Source organism: Cornus florida, unplaced genomic scaffold, assembly GCF_030987335.1.
Source record: "Cornus florida cultivar Cherokee Brave unplaced genomic scaffold, ASM3098733v1 CherokeeBrave_3.0.0_Hap2_Chr11, whole genome shotgun sequence".
Lineage (NCBI taxonomy): Eukaryota > Viridiplantae > Streptophyta > Magnoliopsida > Cornales > Cornaceae > Cornus > Cornus florida.
The window spans coordinates 89405163-89419098 of NW_026775581.1; the positions used below are offsets into that span (position 1 = coordinate 89405163).

The 13936-nt window shown below is 34.4% G+C and overlaps 3 protein-coding genes across 3 annotated transcripts; 2 read left to right on the forward strand and 1 right to left on the reverse strand.

Moving 5' to 3' along the window:
* The first annotated feature begins 465 nt into the window (after positions 1-465).
* Positions 466-1859, forward strand: LOC132284417 (uncharacterized). Its single transcript, XM_059786534.1, has 3 exons — positions 466-1338; positions 1429-1488; positions 1582-1859. Exons 1-3 carry the CDS (start codon positions 688-690, stop codon positions 1585-1587), a joined length of 717 nt encoding a protein of 238 aa, XP_059642517.1. The 5' UTR covers positions 466-687; the 3' UTR covers positions 1588-1859.
* A 219-nt stretch (positions 1860-2078) lies between these two features.
* LOC132284418 (transcription factor DUO1-like) lies at positions 2079-7514 on the forward strand. The gene is made up of 3 exons (XM_059786535.1): positions 2079-5907; positions 6080-6320; positions 6777-7514. The coding sequence occupies exons 1-3, from the start codon at positions 5729-5731 to the stop codon at positions 7215-7217; spliced, it is 861 nt and encodes a 286-aa protein (XP_059642518.1). The 5' UTR covers positions 2079-5728; the 3' UTR covers positions 7218-7514.
* Positions 7515-10889: 3375 nt separating this feature from the next.
* LOC132281509 (small ribosomal subunit protein uS9-like) lies at positions 10890-11619 on the reverse strand (the record flags this gene model as incomplete). Its single annotated transcript, XM_059783213.1, has 1 exon — positions 10890-11619. A coding segment is annotated over one exon (366 nt), but the record flags the coding sequence as incomplete, so codon positions are not given.
* Between the last annotated feature and the right edge of the window lie 2317 nt (positions 11620-13936).

Here is a 13936-nt window from a genome sequence, read left to right on the forward strand (position 1 = left end):
CCCTAAATTTTTTAGTTAAGATAAAAACCTAATTAAACTAGAAATTTTGTACGCAATTTCTTACCTCGTTTATTTTTGTATTATTTAAGCGTATTAAACTGATTTTTATTTAAGTTACCAAGGCTACTTTTGTTTTCACAATCAGTCATTACACTCCGTAGTGTGTTTATATAATATACAGATGAGGAGATTACTGTTGAATTGTTAAATTAACTGGGAGTTTTGTGTATTTTGACTAAATCTCAAAAATAGTAAGTTTAATTTTTCTTTCGTTTCACTACGTATTATTTATATATGATCATTTCTAATGTAAAAATAGGTGGTATACGTCAAAAGACCTGAATGCAATTTCACTAAACCCAAGGGAAAATTGTCTAAATAGAGAAAGAAAGCGTATGCGTGGAACGAAAACCTGTTGTATATATCATATTCACAGCATACAGAACCACCCCACACAACACCCCCTCCCTCTCCTCTCTCTCTCTCTCACACACACACACACACACACACACACACCTCTTCTCCAACACCAGCTTTGCTTCTCTCTTGCACTCTCTCTCTCTCTCTCTCTCTCTCTCTCTCTCTCTATCACTTTAGGGTTTTTGTTTCTCTGTCTAAAGAAGGTTGCCGATTGTCTATTTTCTCTCTCTCTCTCAGGGATTTGGCTGGTTGATGGAGTAGTTTCTAATGGCGACTGCGCCGGCGAAGTCTCAGCCTCTGCACTACTTTTCTCTGCCGCTACTAAGATGGGGCCACAAAAATCAGATGAACAGCCACCACTGCCGCCGTAGACCTTCCGACTCCAACCACAACTCCCCGCCGCCGCCCCGCCGCCGCCGCTCTTCACCTTCAGAGAATGACTCCGACGGCGGTTCCAAAAACCGGAGCCTTCCGGTCGGATCGCGAACCGTGCGGTACAGGTTCTCATTCTCGTCCTGTTCTTCGCAGAAACATCAAGACGCAGTTTTAGAGAGAGAAGACAACCAAGTCGATGAGTCTGAACTCAAAGAATCGGAGGGGAAGCCGTGGAATCTGAGACCTAGGAAGGCTGGTGCGAGGGCTACGACTGAAATCGAAGGGGTTTCGAAGAACGATGAAATGCAGGAAGCGAGTCATGCCGTTGTTGCAATTCGTGCTGTTGATCAGACTGAGAACCTCCCGAGATCGGTGAGATTGAGGGGTTTTGGCGAAGGTCAGAGATCGGAGAAGAAGGAGAAGAGGAAGTTCTGGATTTCTCTTTCTCGGGAGGAAATTGAAGAAGATATGTATGCCATGACCGGAGGGAAGCCAGCTCGGAGGCCGAAGAAGAGGCCAAAGAATGTACAGAAGGAACTAGATGTAATCACTGTTCTATATGTGCTTATTTTGTGTTTTGGTGCGTTTAATTGTTGGTTTGGTTTTTGTTGAAAATTTGATGTTTGTTTGCAGAATGTTTTCCCTGGCATGTATTTAGCAGGAATTACAGCGGATGATTATGAAGTTAATGATGTATTGTTTCTGCCTCTCTCTATATAATCTATATATCTGTGTATATATGTATATATATATGTGTTTGTATGCTAATTGTTTTTGCTAATGCAGAGGTAGATATGTCTGAAACAACTTTGATCGTTAGAAGCTTGAAGAGGTTTGGTAGAGCTTGCCCATGCTGCATTGAGGTCTCAATTGGAGGTATTGCAAAGATGAAAGGAGAATACAAAATTGAAAGACATATACTTTCTTTTCTGCTAATTCGCACTGCACATTATCGGATCATGTAGGTATATACCCTAGTAGTTTTTCTTCTTGTTAATAGTTTGGGATGTAAGCATGAACATAAAGATGGATGAATAGAGAGAATTGTGTTGTTTTTGTTTCAATTTGTTGTCACTTGTTGAATTTTTTGGGTGATACTGTTGTTAGTTCAATATGATTTGTGATTTGTCAACTATCTTCGTAATGTTGATAGGCTACGGTACTCTGTTTGGGGGCAGAACTTATACATTGTTTTAGTTTGCAAATCCAAAATCAAATCAAGAAATATTAGGGGAGGCACTGCTTGCACCTTTGTCCTCGAAAGATGCTTCCCCCAATTCTACTTCCCCAAGAAGGAAATGATGAAGTTGAAATTATAAAAGCAGGCTACATGTTTTTCTTCTTTATGTTTGTTATTGGATTCTATATTTTCTTTCATTATCTTTACCAACTTAAAAGTATAATGAGAAAAGGTAATATATATAATAGCATCTTTTAAAAATACAAACTTGCCGTTGGTTTGAAATTTTGAGATGATTTTTCTTATAAAGCTGCAGTTTTAATTAATATATTGTATCCATTCCATATATATTGGAACTTGAATGCACATGAAAGTTTTGAAACATTCATTTATTCATTTTTGTTTAGGCGTGAAATGAGGTTTTGTATATGCTTACTGATTGGGACACCACATCCAGGCAGCAAATGTGTTTAGCTTACTAAATCTTTTTCATTGTGTGAACCGTTTATGGAGTCTATTGTGTTAGACTATTGGAGTAGAAAGACAAAGTAATCGATGCATAACCCAATTGCAATTACCTAGAGTGCACTACATGTAAATCCATCTGTATTACTTTCAATAAATACTGATTTGTTTGTATATACCCTGTTCATATTGTATTTTTCCACAACAAGAATGTAGCTACTACCTATAAGACATTCATTTAGATGAGATTCGTATGAAACTTCTAGTATCACTTTGTTTCCACAATTTTCATGCTGCTAGAGTGGAATGGTGTTGGCTGAATATGCGAAAATATTGTTCAATTTGCCTTCTCCATGTGAGTTGAGTTTATGCCAATCATAAAGCAAAAAAATTGAATATGTAGCTTTCGTAAAATTGAACTGTGATCCTTCAGCTATTCCATCTAATTAATTCAATTCAAACAATGCAAAACTGAATCCAGAAAACTTACTTTTTATCTTTATATTGATATATGAATACCTTTCCGGTTCTTTTACATTCTTACCAACTTACATAGATAGACCAAATACCATCATGAAGAAAATTGTATAATTAGATTCTGAATCAGAATGATAGGGATAAAGCATACACTTATTGTGGACAACCAGGTGATCTACCAATCCAACTCTATCCATGGGGTTCATAAAGTCTGACGAGCCATTGTGCATAATAGTCCTGCAAATTACAATGTTTGATACAGTCTGTTCTACAAATTTAGATTATAACAAACACAGTGGCTCCCAAATCAGGGGATATATTGTGCCACAAATGTTACTGGTGGCAATGATGATTAATTATGTCTCCTTATCAGGGCAATGGAAGTCAACTTGTGGAAGAAAGCTTCTTCCTTATATCTCTGAATTTTATTGAGCTCGGGACTGCTTCTGTTATAGTGCCTACAAATTAGAATGGTATTTGTTGATAGAACACAAGGTAAACATATCATGCATAATGTGAACGTAACGAAATTTATCTTATGTTACTTCTCACAATTTGAAAATATGGATTTTTAATTATTGCATTGTCATATCATTCAATATCGACATGTATAAATCATCAAGTATGAATGGGTTTATGTGGGTGTGCATGTTTTGTGAGACAAATAGTTGTGTACTTTTAGTTTTCCGTTGGTGGGGGAACCAGTAGGAAGGGTGTACAATTCTAGTCGTTACTGGAGATTTTTACCTTTAATATTAACAGCTTGTGAATGGGGAAAAAGAGGAGGCAGTGGGGATTACACTTATACGTCAATGGGTGCTAATGAATATAGCCAAAGTAGATCCCTTTAATTATGATAATTGTGCAAAAATGAGGAAATATTGTGTATAATGTGTGGCAAGCATGCACCAAGTAGATTCTGGTTTTTTTTTTTCTCTCTCTCTCTCTTCCACTGGCAAGAATTTTCTACTGGATCCTCTGAATTGATCTACAGTAAGAGATCCAAAGATTGATGTTGGAAGGTTGATGATTCAAGGTTCCGAAGCTTTATGCTTATGGGTAATTTTCTAGAACCTGATAATCTGATTATAGTTTCTCTTATTATTTCTTTGAGGATATTCTTTTTCTTTTTTTTTAATTATTATTATTATCAGAAAGTAGAGTCTTCGATTATAGTCTAAAAATTATGGTACTCTCTTGCAAGTAATTAGTCATTCGCATTACTTCACATAAACTCAGTTGATGCACAGCTCTTGCTGTTGTGACAATCTGCTTCGGTGTCATGCATGTTATGTGCTATGAGGCTGGACTTACTGTTTTTGCACAGCTTAGTGGCTTTGAATTTCTTTTAACACCTCACTAAAGATTAATAGAAGCCGAGAAGCTACAGTCCTTGAGCTTGTGTTTAGAAAACTGATTTTCTTGCTCTCACTGTTTCCTACTTGTTTAATCCAATGAAATCAACCAAAAAACTTTTCTAATATTGTTTTTGTTGCTTCCATTTTTTACTTTGGACCATGATAGTTGGCCATTTTTGGTCTTGTATCATTTTCCTTTTTCTTTTAGCTTTCTGTAAAATATGACTTGATCACTAACAAACAGCAAAAGACAGTCTTATCACCTAGTATTCCTCCACACTCGTGATTGGTGTGTTGTTTGAGTTGAGATGTATGATGCTTTTTGCTAATATTATCAATTCTGTTCCCTCCTTTGATTTGATTGGTTGGTTGTGTTTTTCCGTTGTCACTTGGGAGAGGAGAGGAATATGGTGAGATTGGGAGGGACTCTTCCCTCTGCTCCTCTACAAAATGCAGGGCCTTCCATGACTTTGCCTTTCCTCCTTACATGACTTGTGTCCGTGTAAGGTGATGCATAGTGAGCACTTTCTACCAGGAGCAGAGTATTTAGGTGTTTTGTCAGTAGTACCGAATTTTTTTATTGCAACTGTGTTTTTGCTAACCCTCCTACTCGCCTTGAAACAAACTCCTGGTATGTGAAAGTTGAGAGCCAAGTTCACAAAAGCTTTGCGTGACTGTTTGGGGGTGAATTTAGAAACAATGGTCTTATGGTTTTTGACAAAATTAATATATCAGGACTATCAATTTATAAAACACAAGTTTCACTGAAGTGTGCTGGAATCCAAACCGCCGATTCACTGCGCATTGCAAGTCCCAGTGGAGACAAAGAGAGGAACCTTCATATGCTCGGCAAATTTAAAGAGAAGATAGAATTTGAGAGAGAGAGAGTAAGAACGATGTCTTGTATTTGTATGGATTTTCTCCTATTCTAAATTCAAGTTGTTGATTTGGTTTTTCTAAAGACAGTAACAAAAATTTAAATTTAAAATATATAATAATTTCACTAATGTGAAATTTTTGGAGACTTGCTCAGGGAATTTACCTATAAAAAAAAAAAAAAAAAAAAAAAAAAAAAAAAAAAAAAAAAAAATTAGAAAAAAAAAATGGAGAAAATGGAAGCAGAGCTTTTGGAAGAAAAAAAAAATTAATGCGTTTCATCACCTGGGGGCATTCCCGCAACTTTGGTATATCTTGAAATTAAGAGGAACGTGGGTTTGTTTAGTGAAACAGCACAACTAACCGTATTAACCGCCACCATTAAAATCAATATCCCCCAAAAAAAAACAAAAAAAATAAAAATTTGAACAAAAATCCAAAACATTGCTCAAAACCATATTTTGAAAAGTAGTGCAAAATAAGCAGCAAAACAATCTGATTTGGGTTTTGGTCCATATACCAAGGAAGGAAGATATTCATTCAAATAACATCTCTATATTTCATCAAGAGAAACCCAATGGAAGAAATGATCAGAAAGGGACAGTGGACGGCTGAAGAAGATGAAGTACTCATAAATTTTGTGAAGAAATATGGTCCCAGAGATTGGAGCTCCATTCGATCCAAAGGTCTCTTGCCCCGGACCGGAAAATCTTGTCGTCTCCGATGGGTCAACAAGCTTAGACCCAACTTGAAAATGTAACACTTAATTACTTTTAATCTCTTGGAAATTTTAATTTTCTTTAGAATTTTTGAAGTTTGATAGTGAGGGCTCATTAGTGTTGAAATTTGCATCTATAACTTTAGTTTCTGTTCCTATAATTTGTCCACTCTATATATATAGAAAATGATTTTGAAATTTTGGCAAAAGTGGATGCAAATTTTCTGCAGAGGAAGAGAGAGTGGTGATAGAGTTGCAGGCAAGGTTTGGGAACAAATGGGCGACGATCGCGTCGAATTTGCCGGGGAGGACTGATAATGATGTCAAGAATTTCTGGAGTACTAGGCAGAAGAAGTTGGCAAGGATTCTAAAATCATCGTCTTCGCAGCGGAGCAAGTCGCGGAAGAACAAAGGAAAAGCCATGGATGTCAATGACATGCCAACATTGCAGGTAATGAGAAGTTTAACCTCAAAATTATGCCTTTAATTGAATTTTTTTTTTTTTTTTTTTTTTTTGACTAGTTAGTTTTCTTTGGCTAAAAAATTAGAGGGTGTTTAAAATGCTTAAGATAGGGTTAATGATTCATATTGTGTAGATTTATTTAATAGTTAAAATAATTATGTCTTGAGTTTTGTACGTTTGATAAAAGTAAAATCTAGAAATGCTGCAAAAAATAGTTGAATTGAGTGGAATTGAAATGATATAAGATTAATCTGGCAAAACTGTTAAAATAAAATGTTAGCATGATATCTAAAAAGGAATGATAGTGTTTAAGGTTCAATTTCTCATCCTTTATTGGCGCATTTGATTTTGACCTTTTTATCTTGTTATTCAGGTTTATATATAGCCATTAAAAGCACAATCTTATACTTATTTTCTGATGAGAAAGTACTTGTTCATTTTCAGGCTCCTAAATATAGTCCCACTCTAGTGAAAGAAGAATCAACTTCACACTGCTATTCTTGCTCCTCTTGTAGCATGCACAACACTGAAATGACCAAAATGACACTACCGGATTTAATGAGCACAAACATGGTCAATGTGAACACTAGCCTTCCTTTTGTTGATGTCGTAGAGACTGATGAAAGATCATCAACAAAAGCAGAGCTCTCACTTTTGCCAGAAAGCCATGATTTTGTCGAGGGAGTAGTACTTGATGAACCCAACTACTTGGATATGTTTACATGTCGAGAAGTTTCTGAACTCGGAAATGTACCACATCTCAGTTTTCAGTCACCATTTCTTGAATTGGAGAGCAGTTTCCGGGCTGATGGAAGAGCTGAAGATGATAAGCTTGAAACCCCGGATAGTTTCTTTGACGATTTCCCAGGTGACATGTTTGATTAATGGGCTTGAGCCAATTCCAAGCTCATCGGCACCAAGAAATGTGTTAAATTTGCTCATACTCTGGTTTGTTAATTTACTGTATAAATGTGCTGACATGTAATAATGGAATGTATTACTATAATACTGATTTCTGTTCTAATGATGCCCTTCTCTGTAGCACATTCCAGTGGTTGTTTGGATTGAGTTGGTCAAGCTTGTAAACCCAAAAAAAGAAAAAAAGAAAAAAAGGTTGAAATACTTTTTTGGATCCTCCCAATGTCGCCATTGGCACAAGATATAAAAGCTTGGGTGTACCATGTGCATCCCATGGACAATTATCGAGAAAATATTTTGGTAGTCACTGGAAAGGGATTGAAACTTTCGACTGCAAGATGTGGGTGAAAGTTTTTATCATTAGACTATTCTCTTAGTTAATTAGCAACTTTTTCTTGAATTCATCCCAAGAAATTTACAAATTTGATATTCAGCATAATTTAGTGTGACTGTTCTATAGTTGTCAAAATGTTCGGGCGATCCTAGGTGTAAGTAAGGCCAATGAATATTGTGATCCGAGGTCCATGGTCATTTGACTTGTTTTACTTCAAGTTGGTGAAACATGGTCTGCTCAATCGATAATGAAAACTAATTTTATAAAATCATATAGTTTGATTTGACTCTAATGGTCAATTTTTCCATCCCTATTTTAAAATAGTAAATTGGTTGATCCCTAATTCAGGTACTTTAAAGCCTAACCAAGCTAAATTGGGTTATTTACACACACATGATATAAGTATATGTGTTTTTATTTGATTGGTTTTAAATGTTAATTATGTTAGGCTTGCATACACCAAATCAAGGTGTTATTCAAAGTCCTAAATTCAGATGTGTTTTATGTAAGCTAAGACCAATGTCTTATAAAGCTTGGATTGATGCAATTTAGGAAGTTTTATTGGTTTGATATTTTGATGAAATTTAAGAAGAGTAATGACCAAAACTGAAATCAAATAAACATGCCTTCTTGTGAGTGAGATTTTGAGAAGAGTTGTTATATATTTTGGAGTGAGGAAGTCTTTTATTACATAATTTTACTTGTATTTTTTTACCAGTGAATTTTTTATCGTTTTATTCATGAAATATTTGCTATTAGAAAAATAAAATAATTTGGCACAAAAAACCTATTACATAAATCAGAACCTCATAAAAGATAAATAAAATTATGAAACATAAAAGAATATATGTGAAACATTGGCAAATTCCTTAAAAAAAATTTACCCAATTATAAAACCCCTTCCCTTTGCATCTATTCTATTCTCCATATGATCAAACCCCCTTCTAATCCCTCCACCACTACCATGTCTGCTGCCTCATCTCTCTCTCTCTCTCTCTCTCTCATCTAAAGGTCCACCACTTCCTGACGATAAGACCCATTTCCACCAATAAAGGAGGGATCCTTGACTTCTCCACCGCCCCTACTGCCGCCACCCTTCTTTCTCCGTTGCTGCAATTAAGGGCGAAATTGGCATTCCACTTAAAAAATTTAAACGACGATAACCACCAATTTATCAAATACCTCTTAATTCTAAAATTCTTGTTCCTTCTAGAGATACAACTCTATAGAAGATATAAATTTAATTCATTGTCTCTTTCAAATTCTCAAAACTACTCATTTGAATTGAATTTCTTTTTTTTTCTTTTTTTATAAATGATATTTTAAGAAAAATACCATATCGAACACAGTTTTTTTTCAAATGAAATGTAAAATTGGAAAAAAATTTTTTTTTTTTTTTTGCGTCTATTGCATCGTATAACGGGAAATTATTAGCGTGTATAATATACATGGACATGTATATTACGCAAACATATGTATTACGCGAACTATATATATTACGCGAATGATTTGGACGTGGTCAAAGGAACAAATTTTGGGACGGTAAGTAGAAAAGAAGTAAATGGTTTGCCCTTTGAACAAGCAAAGTCTTGTTTTGACCATTTAGTGGTCCAGATGTGGAAATTTCATCGGCTTTGGATAAATACGATGGATTTAGCTCTTGTATTATACTTTATCATGTACTAGATCATACGTAACTCTAAATAATATATTCTTTCTTCCCTAGTCCAACGTGGACTACCTTATTGTTATTTATTTATTATATATATATTTGTTAACCAGACAAACTTATGTATAATATTTCTAAATTTAAAAATTATTTTCAGCCAGTCAAAATAGTTAAAAAAGTTACGGAGTAAAACAATAAAAATGATCCATAATTTTATTTGAATCATGGCATGTGGTAACTTTGAATAGCAATTATTTTTAAATTTGATCACTACATATTACAAACATAAAAAATTTCAAGAAACAATATTCATAGTTGTGAATCGCTATGTTTGTTTGTAGCGTTGTTTAAAGACTTAGTAGAAGTCTGACGTTGGTCTAATTTTTAATTGAATACTTCTTTTTTTAGCTTTGTGATTTTTATGCATAAGCAGTGATTTCAAAGAATTGTCTTTTATAGTTATCTGAAAACAGTTTTATGTTCTTTGAATTCTTGATAACTGTTTTCAGAATTACAGATTGTTCTTAATTTCGAATCTAAAAGAATTAATTTTCTAATAATTATCACATTACGTGGATATTCAAATACAATTCGTTTCATTATAAAAATAATTTTTTATTTTTTATTTTTAATTTTTGAGAACTATTTTTAAAATTACAAATCGTTCTTAATTTAAAATTTAAAAAAGTTAATTTTCTAATAATACAGGTGGATATTCAAATACAATTGGAATATAATTCGGTTGGTTGTAAATTCCCTTGTAGCCACTGGTTTAAAGTAAAGGCATCCAACAATTCACTCAAATCTATGAAAATTTTAGTGTCCATTCAACAAGACTTTTGAGAATGACAATATCCAAATTAATTGGGGCATTGTCAATGACACTTACCAAACCCCACTGGTATATATCCCACATGTCTAGGACCGACTTTTTAGTGTCATTTCTCATGTGCCCACGTTATTTATTTTAGATTTAGTTTGAACAAAGAATGAAAATTTAGAAGGAATACAACGTTGGAGGGAATATAAGAGGCATCCTATAAAGAGAGAATTGTTGTTTAAGGAAGAGAAGTGATAGCATACCTAAAAAGTTTAAAGGGTAAAAATGTAAAAAGTGAAGTGATTATCTTTTTTCCATTTCCTTCCACTTATCACAAGAAGGAAAAGGAAAAGGGAAAGGAAAAACGAAGGAGGGAAGATCCTCTCATCCAAGGCAAATTATAATAATAATAATAATTGTCAAAATAAGAGAATAGGAGAGGAGACTTTTTTTTTTTTTTTTTTTTTTTTGAAAATGAAGGAGAGAGGGGGTTTCATTCTTTTATTTCTTTAAACTTTTTGAAAAGATCATTTAATATAAAAATGGTATAATTATTAAAAGACCCAATAAAGTTTGTTGGAATAAGTAGAAGAAAGAAAAGGAAAAGAAGAAATGTATTAGTTGTCTAGGAGAGAATAAAAAGGGAATGATAAATAGTAATGGTGATTGGTGACACTTTGTGTTTGGATAATTATGTAATTTGAAAGAATCCCTGTTTGTTAAAATAAGTAGTAATAATCGTGTTTAAGAGAGAGAATGGGAAAATATATATATATATATGAGTGAAAAGGGCAAAATTTAATATAATTTGTAATAAATATATAGGTAAAACTGGTAATCACTTATATTTTATGCTTTTCTTTGAAATCATTCCCCTTTTATAATATTAATATTAGGGTTAAATGCAAAAAAAACCTCTAAACTATTATCATATCTGCAACAAATCCCTCTGAATTATAAAAAATGCAATTAACTCCTTGAACTATGCAATTTTGTTGCAGATGACCCCATCGGCAAGTCTCCGGCAGGTTTTGACAGTAACAGTGTATAAGTTGAAAATAAATGATCATAGTGCCCTTATACACATGAAAGGACAAAAATACCCTTAATTGTTAAGGTTACAACCAAACAAGTCTATTACTTATAATAAGACAGCCAAACACCCCTCAACAGTACGTTTCTAGAACTTGGCACGAGCACCACACCCACCGAACTTCTTGGGCTCGCAGCGTCTGGGGTCGGCTACTAGGAGGGTGCGATCGTAGCGGACGAGGATGTCCTTAATCTCCTTCTTAGACTGCTCGTTGACGTACTTCTGGTAGTAGGCGACGAGGGCTTTGGCAATGGACTGACAGATGGCGTAGATCTGGGAGGTGTGACCACCGCCTTTGACTCTGATCCTCATGTCGATGCCGGCGAAGTGGTGGCAACCCAGGAGGTGTTGTCTGATACCGGTTAACTCCGCCGGGACGTTTTGTTTTGCCTTCACACCGATATCCTCGGCGTTGTCTATTATCAGTAACGTACAGCAGCAGGGGACACGTGTCAGTTATGACCTTAAAGGGTTATTAGGCTGTGTTTTGGAAAGATCGACAAATTTCTCTCTAGCACTCTGTTCAACGCCGGGATCTGGTCGTATCAATCTCCTTCTTTGTTTGTGTATGTTGTGTAAGGTTCAATATATGTATATATATGTGTGTGTGTGTGTTATATATATGTATACCTAACATAAATTTTTATTTATGTATTATTTGTAGAATATAGTATTAATTGTATGCAATCACAAAATTGAAGGCCCAGATCAACCTCATTTCTCTTAATACCTCTCAATATTGGTTCGTGCCGGACATACCTCCTTAATTTTGATTCGTGTTTGAACAATTTGTGTCACCCTTGTCATGATGTACCCACTCTGTGGGGATAATGGGGCAGGTTTGTGGGGTTCGATTGGGTTTGATGATTCTCTATAAATTACTCGAGTTTCTATAAAGTAAGATTGTGGTTAGTGAGGTGGCGGCCATGGTGGTGGCTAGATGGGGGTGGTGGTGGTGGTTTGATTCGGTTTGGCAGAAGTTTCCATCACGGTTGGATTGGTTAACGTTGTGGTGGCACTGATAGAAGTGATCGAGGTGGTGGTGATGGTGGTGGCGGAGGTGGGGTGATGGCAATGGGTGATTGGGTTTGACGGTGTGTGGTGGTGTAGGAACAATGAAGTTCCAGCCATATGAATTAGGTGTCGACTATGATAGTGGTGGCGGAGGTGGGGTGGAAACAGTGGGTTTGTGGTGTTGGTTTGGGGTTGATGTTAATGCCACCCCACCATTGCTTTGCCGCCCTTTGTTCACAGTCGCCTTGAATATAGCTTTCACAGTCCCTATGATGGTTCGATTATGTTGGCAGAGAACGAAGAACATACATGACCTCCACAAATGGCTTGTGTGTTTGTGTATGGCACAAATAAGTGGGTAGGTGGTATGATGGAGTAAAAAGAGATAATAGACCTTATCTCTTTGGTGTGGTGCCAATATCTCATTGGTTCCTAATATTTTCTTTGCCACGTCATCAAGTTAAGATGACAATATTTGAAGCTGCGTCATTTTATAGTAAGGGTAAAGCTGTCTTTTGCCTTTTTCGGTGACCTGATGGGGTAAATTGCAACAAAATGATAGTTCAGGAGAGTTTCTTGCAAAACCCCAATATTTTAGGAGGTTTTTTGCATTTAACCTTTAATATTATTATGGGTAATGTGCAAATACCCTAATGATTAAAAACCTTCATACACTTTGCAAATTGAGCAAATAAAGTCATTTTGTCAATTTAAAGACCGCAATACCTAAAACACTACAAAATAAAAGTACAAAACATTGATTTCAATTTTTAAGAGTATATTACAGGTATTTTGAAATTTTTATAAAAAATTTTGGTTAAATTTGTCCATCAACAATATTTGCACATATTTTCAAATATTAGAAATTTGTATGTATACTAGATAGATTAAGTGTTTTTTTTTCACATTTTTTATATAACAAGGTGTTTTTTTTTTTTACATTTTTTATATAACGTTTTTTTTTCACCACTATTATTATTTTAGAGGTTTTTTTTTCCCTATTTTTGCACCACAAATTTTATTTTAATTATTTTCAAATCTCATAAATTCAGTTCATTTTTATTATAACAATTTTTAAATAATTAAATATAAAATTTAATTATGGAATTTCCTATTCAAACCATCATAAATATAATAAAAATCCTATTATAAAATTTGAATCCATCAAAGATCATAATTTCCTTAAATAATAAAGTTCATGGTTTAAAATACTAAACTAAGTCACATAATTTACCCTAAGTAGTGTCGCTTTTATGCTCGGAACTCGTTCTTATTCTCACATTCTCCTTGTTTTTACTCCCATTGTCACTATTTATAATTTAATAATGTCTCTTTCGCACTTCGATTCTAACTTTCATTTTTGCTTCAAGTGACTTTAAAATCCATAAAATATCATAATTTCCTCCAACTGCCATAAAAAAGTATTACTCCTTTGTCTCATTTTGGATATCGGTTTTGATTGTGAGTTACAGTTTTTTAAATCCATATCTAAAATGAAACGGAGTAGTATTTTATAGTAGTAGTAAAAAAGAAAAAAGAAAAAAGAAAAAAGAAAATCATCTTCCAAAGTTTGTCTCTCCTCCTGGTCACACACAAATCAGCATATTCCTAAATCTTTTGAGACAATCCATCCCTACCTACACGTATGACTAAACCAACGGTAAATATCAAATGACCACCTTTCTTTATCATCTTTTATTTATTTATTTATTTTACTACTACATATTAATACAACCCAATTTATGGTTGGATTGTG

What these genes read in the sequence shown, in the direction of transcription:
- LOC132284418 (XM_059786535.1), top strand. Translation starts at nt 5,729, where the DNA reads ATGGAAGAAATGATCAGAAAGGGACAGTGGACGGCTGAAGAAGATGAA. An exon ending in CTTAGACCCAACTTGAAAAT is followed by an intron (nt 5,908 to 6,079) that starts GTAACACTTAAT and finishes TTTTGGCAAAAG; the next exon opens with TGGATGCAAATTTTCTGCAG. An exon ending in ATGACATGCCAACATTGCAG is followed by an intron (nt 6,321 to 6,776) that starts GTAATGAGAAGT and finishes GTTCATTTTCAG; the next exon opens with GCTCCTAAATATAGTCCCAC.
- LOC132284417 (XM_059786534.1), top strand. Translation starts at nt 688, where the DNA reads ATGGCGACTGCGCCGGCGAAGTCTCAGCCTCTGCACTACTTTTCTCTG. An exon ending in ATGTACAGAAGGAACTAGAT is followed by an intron (nt 1,339 to 1,428) that starts GTAATCACTGTT and finishes GTTTGTTTGCAG; the next exon opens with AATGTTTTCCCTGGCATGTA.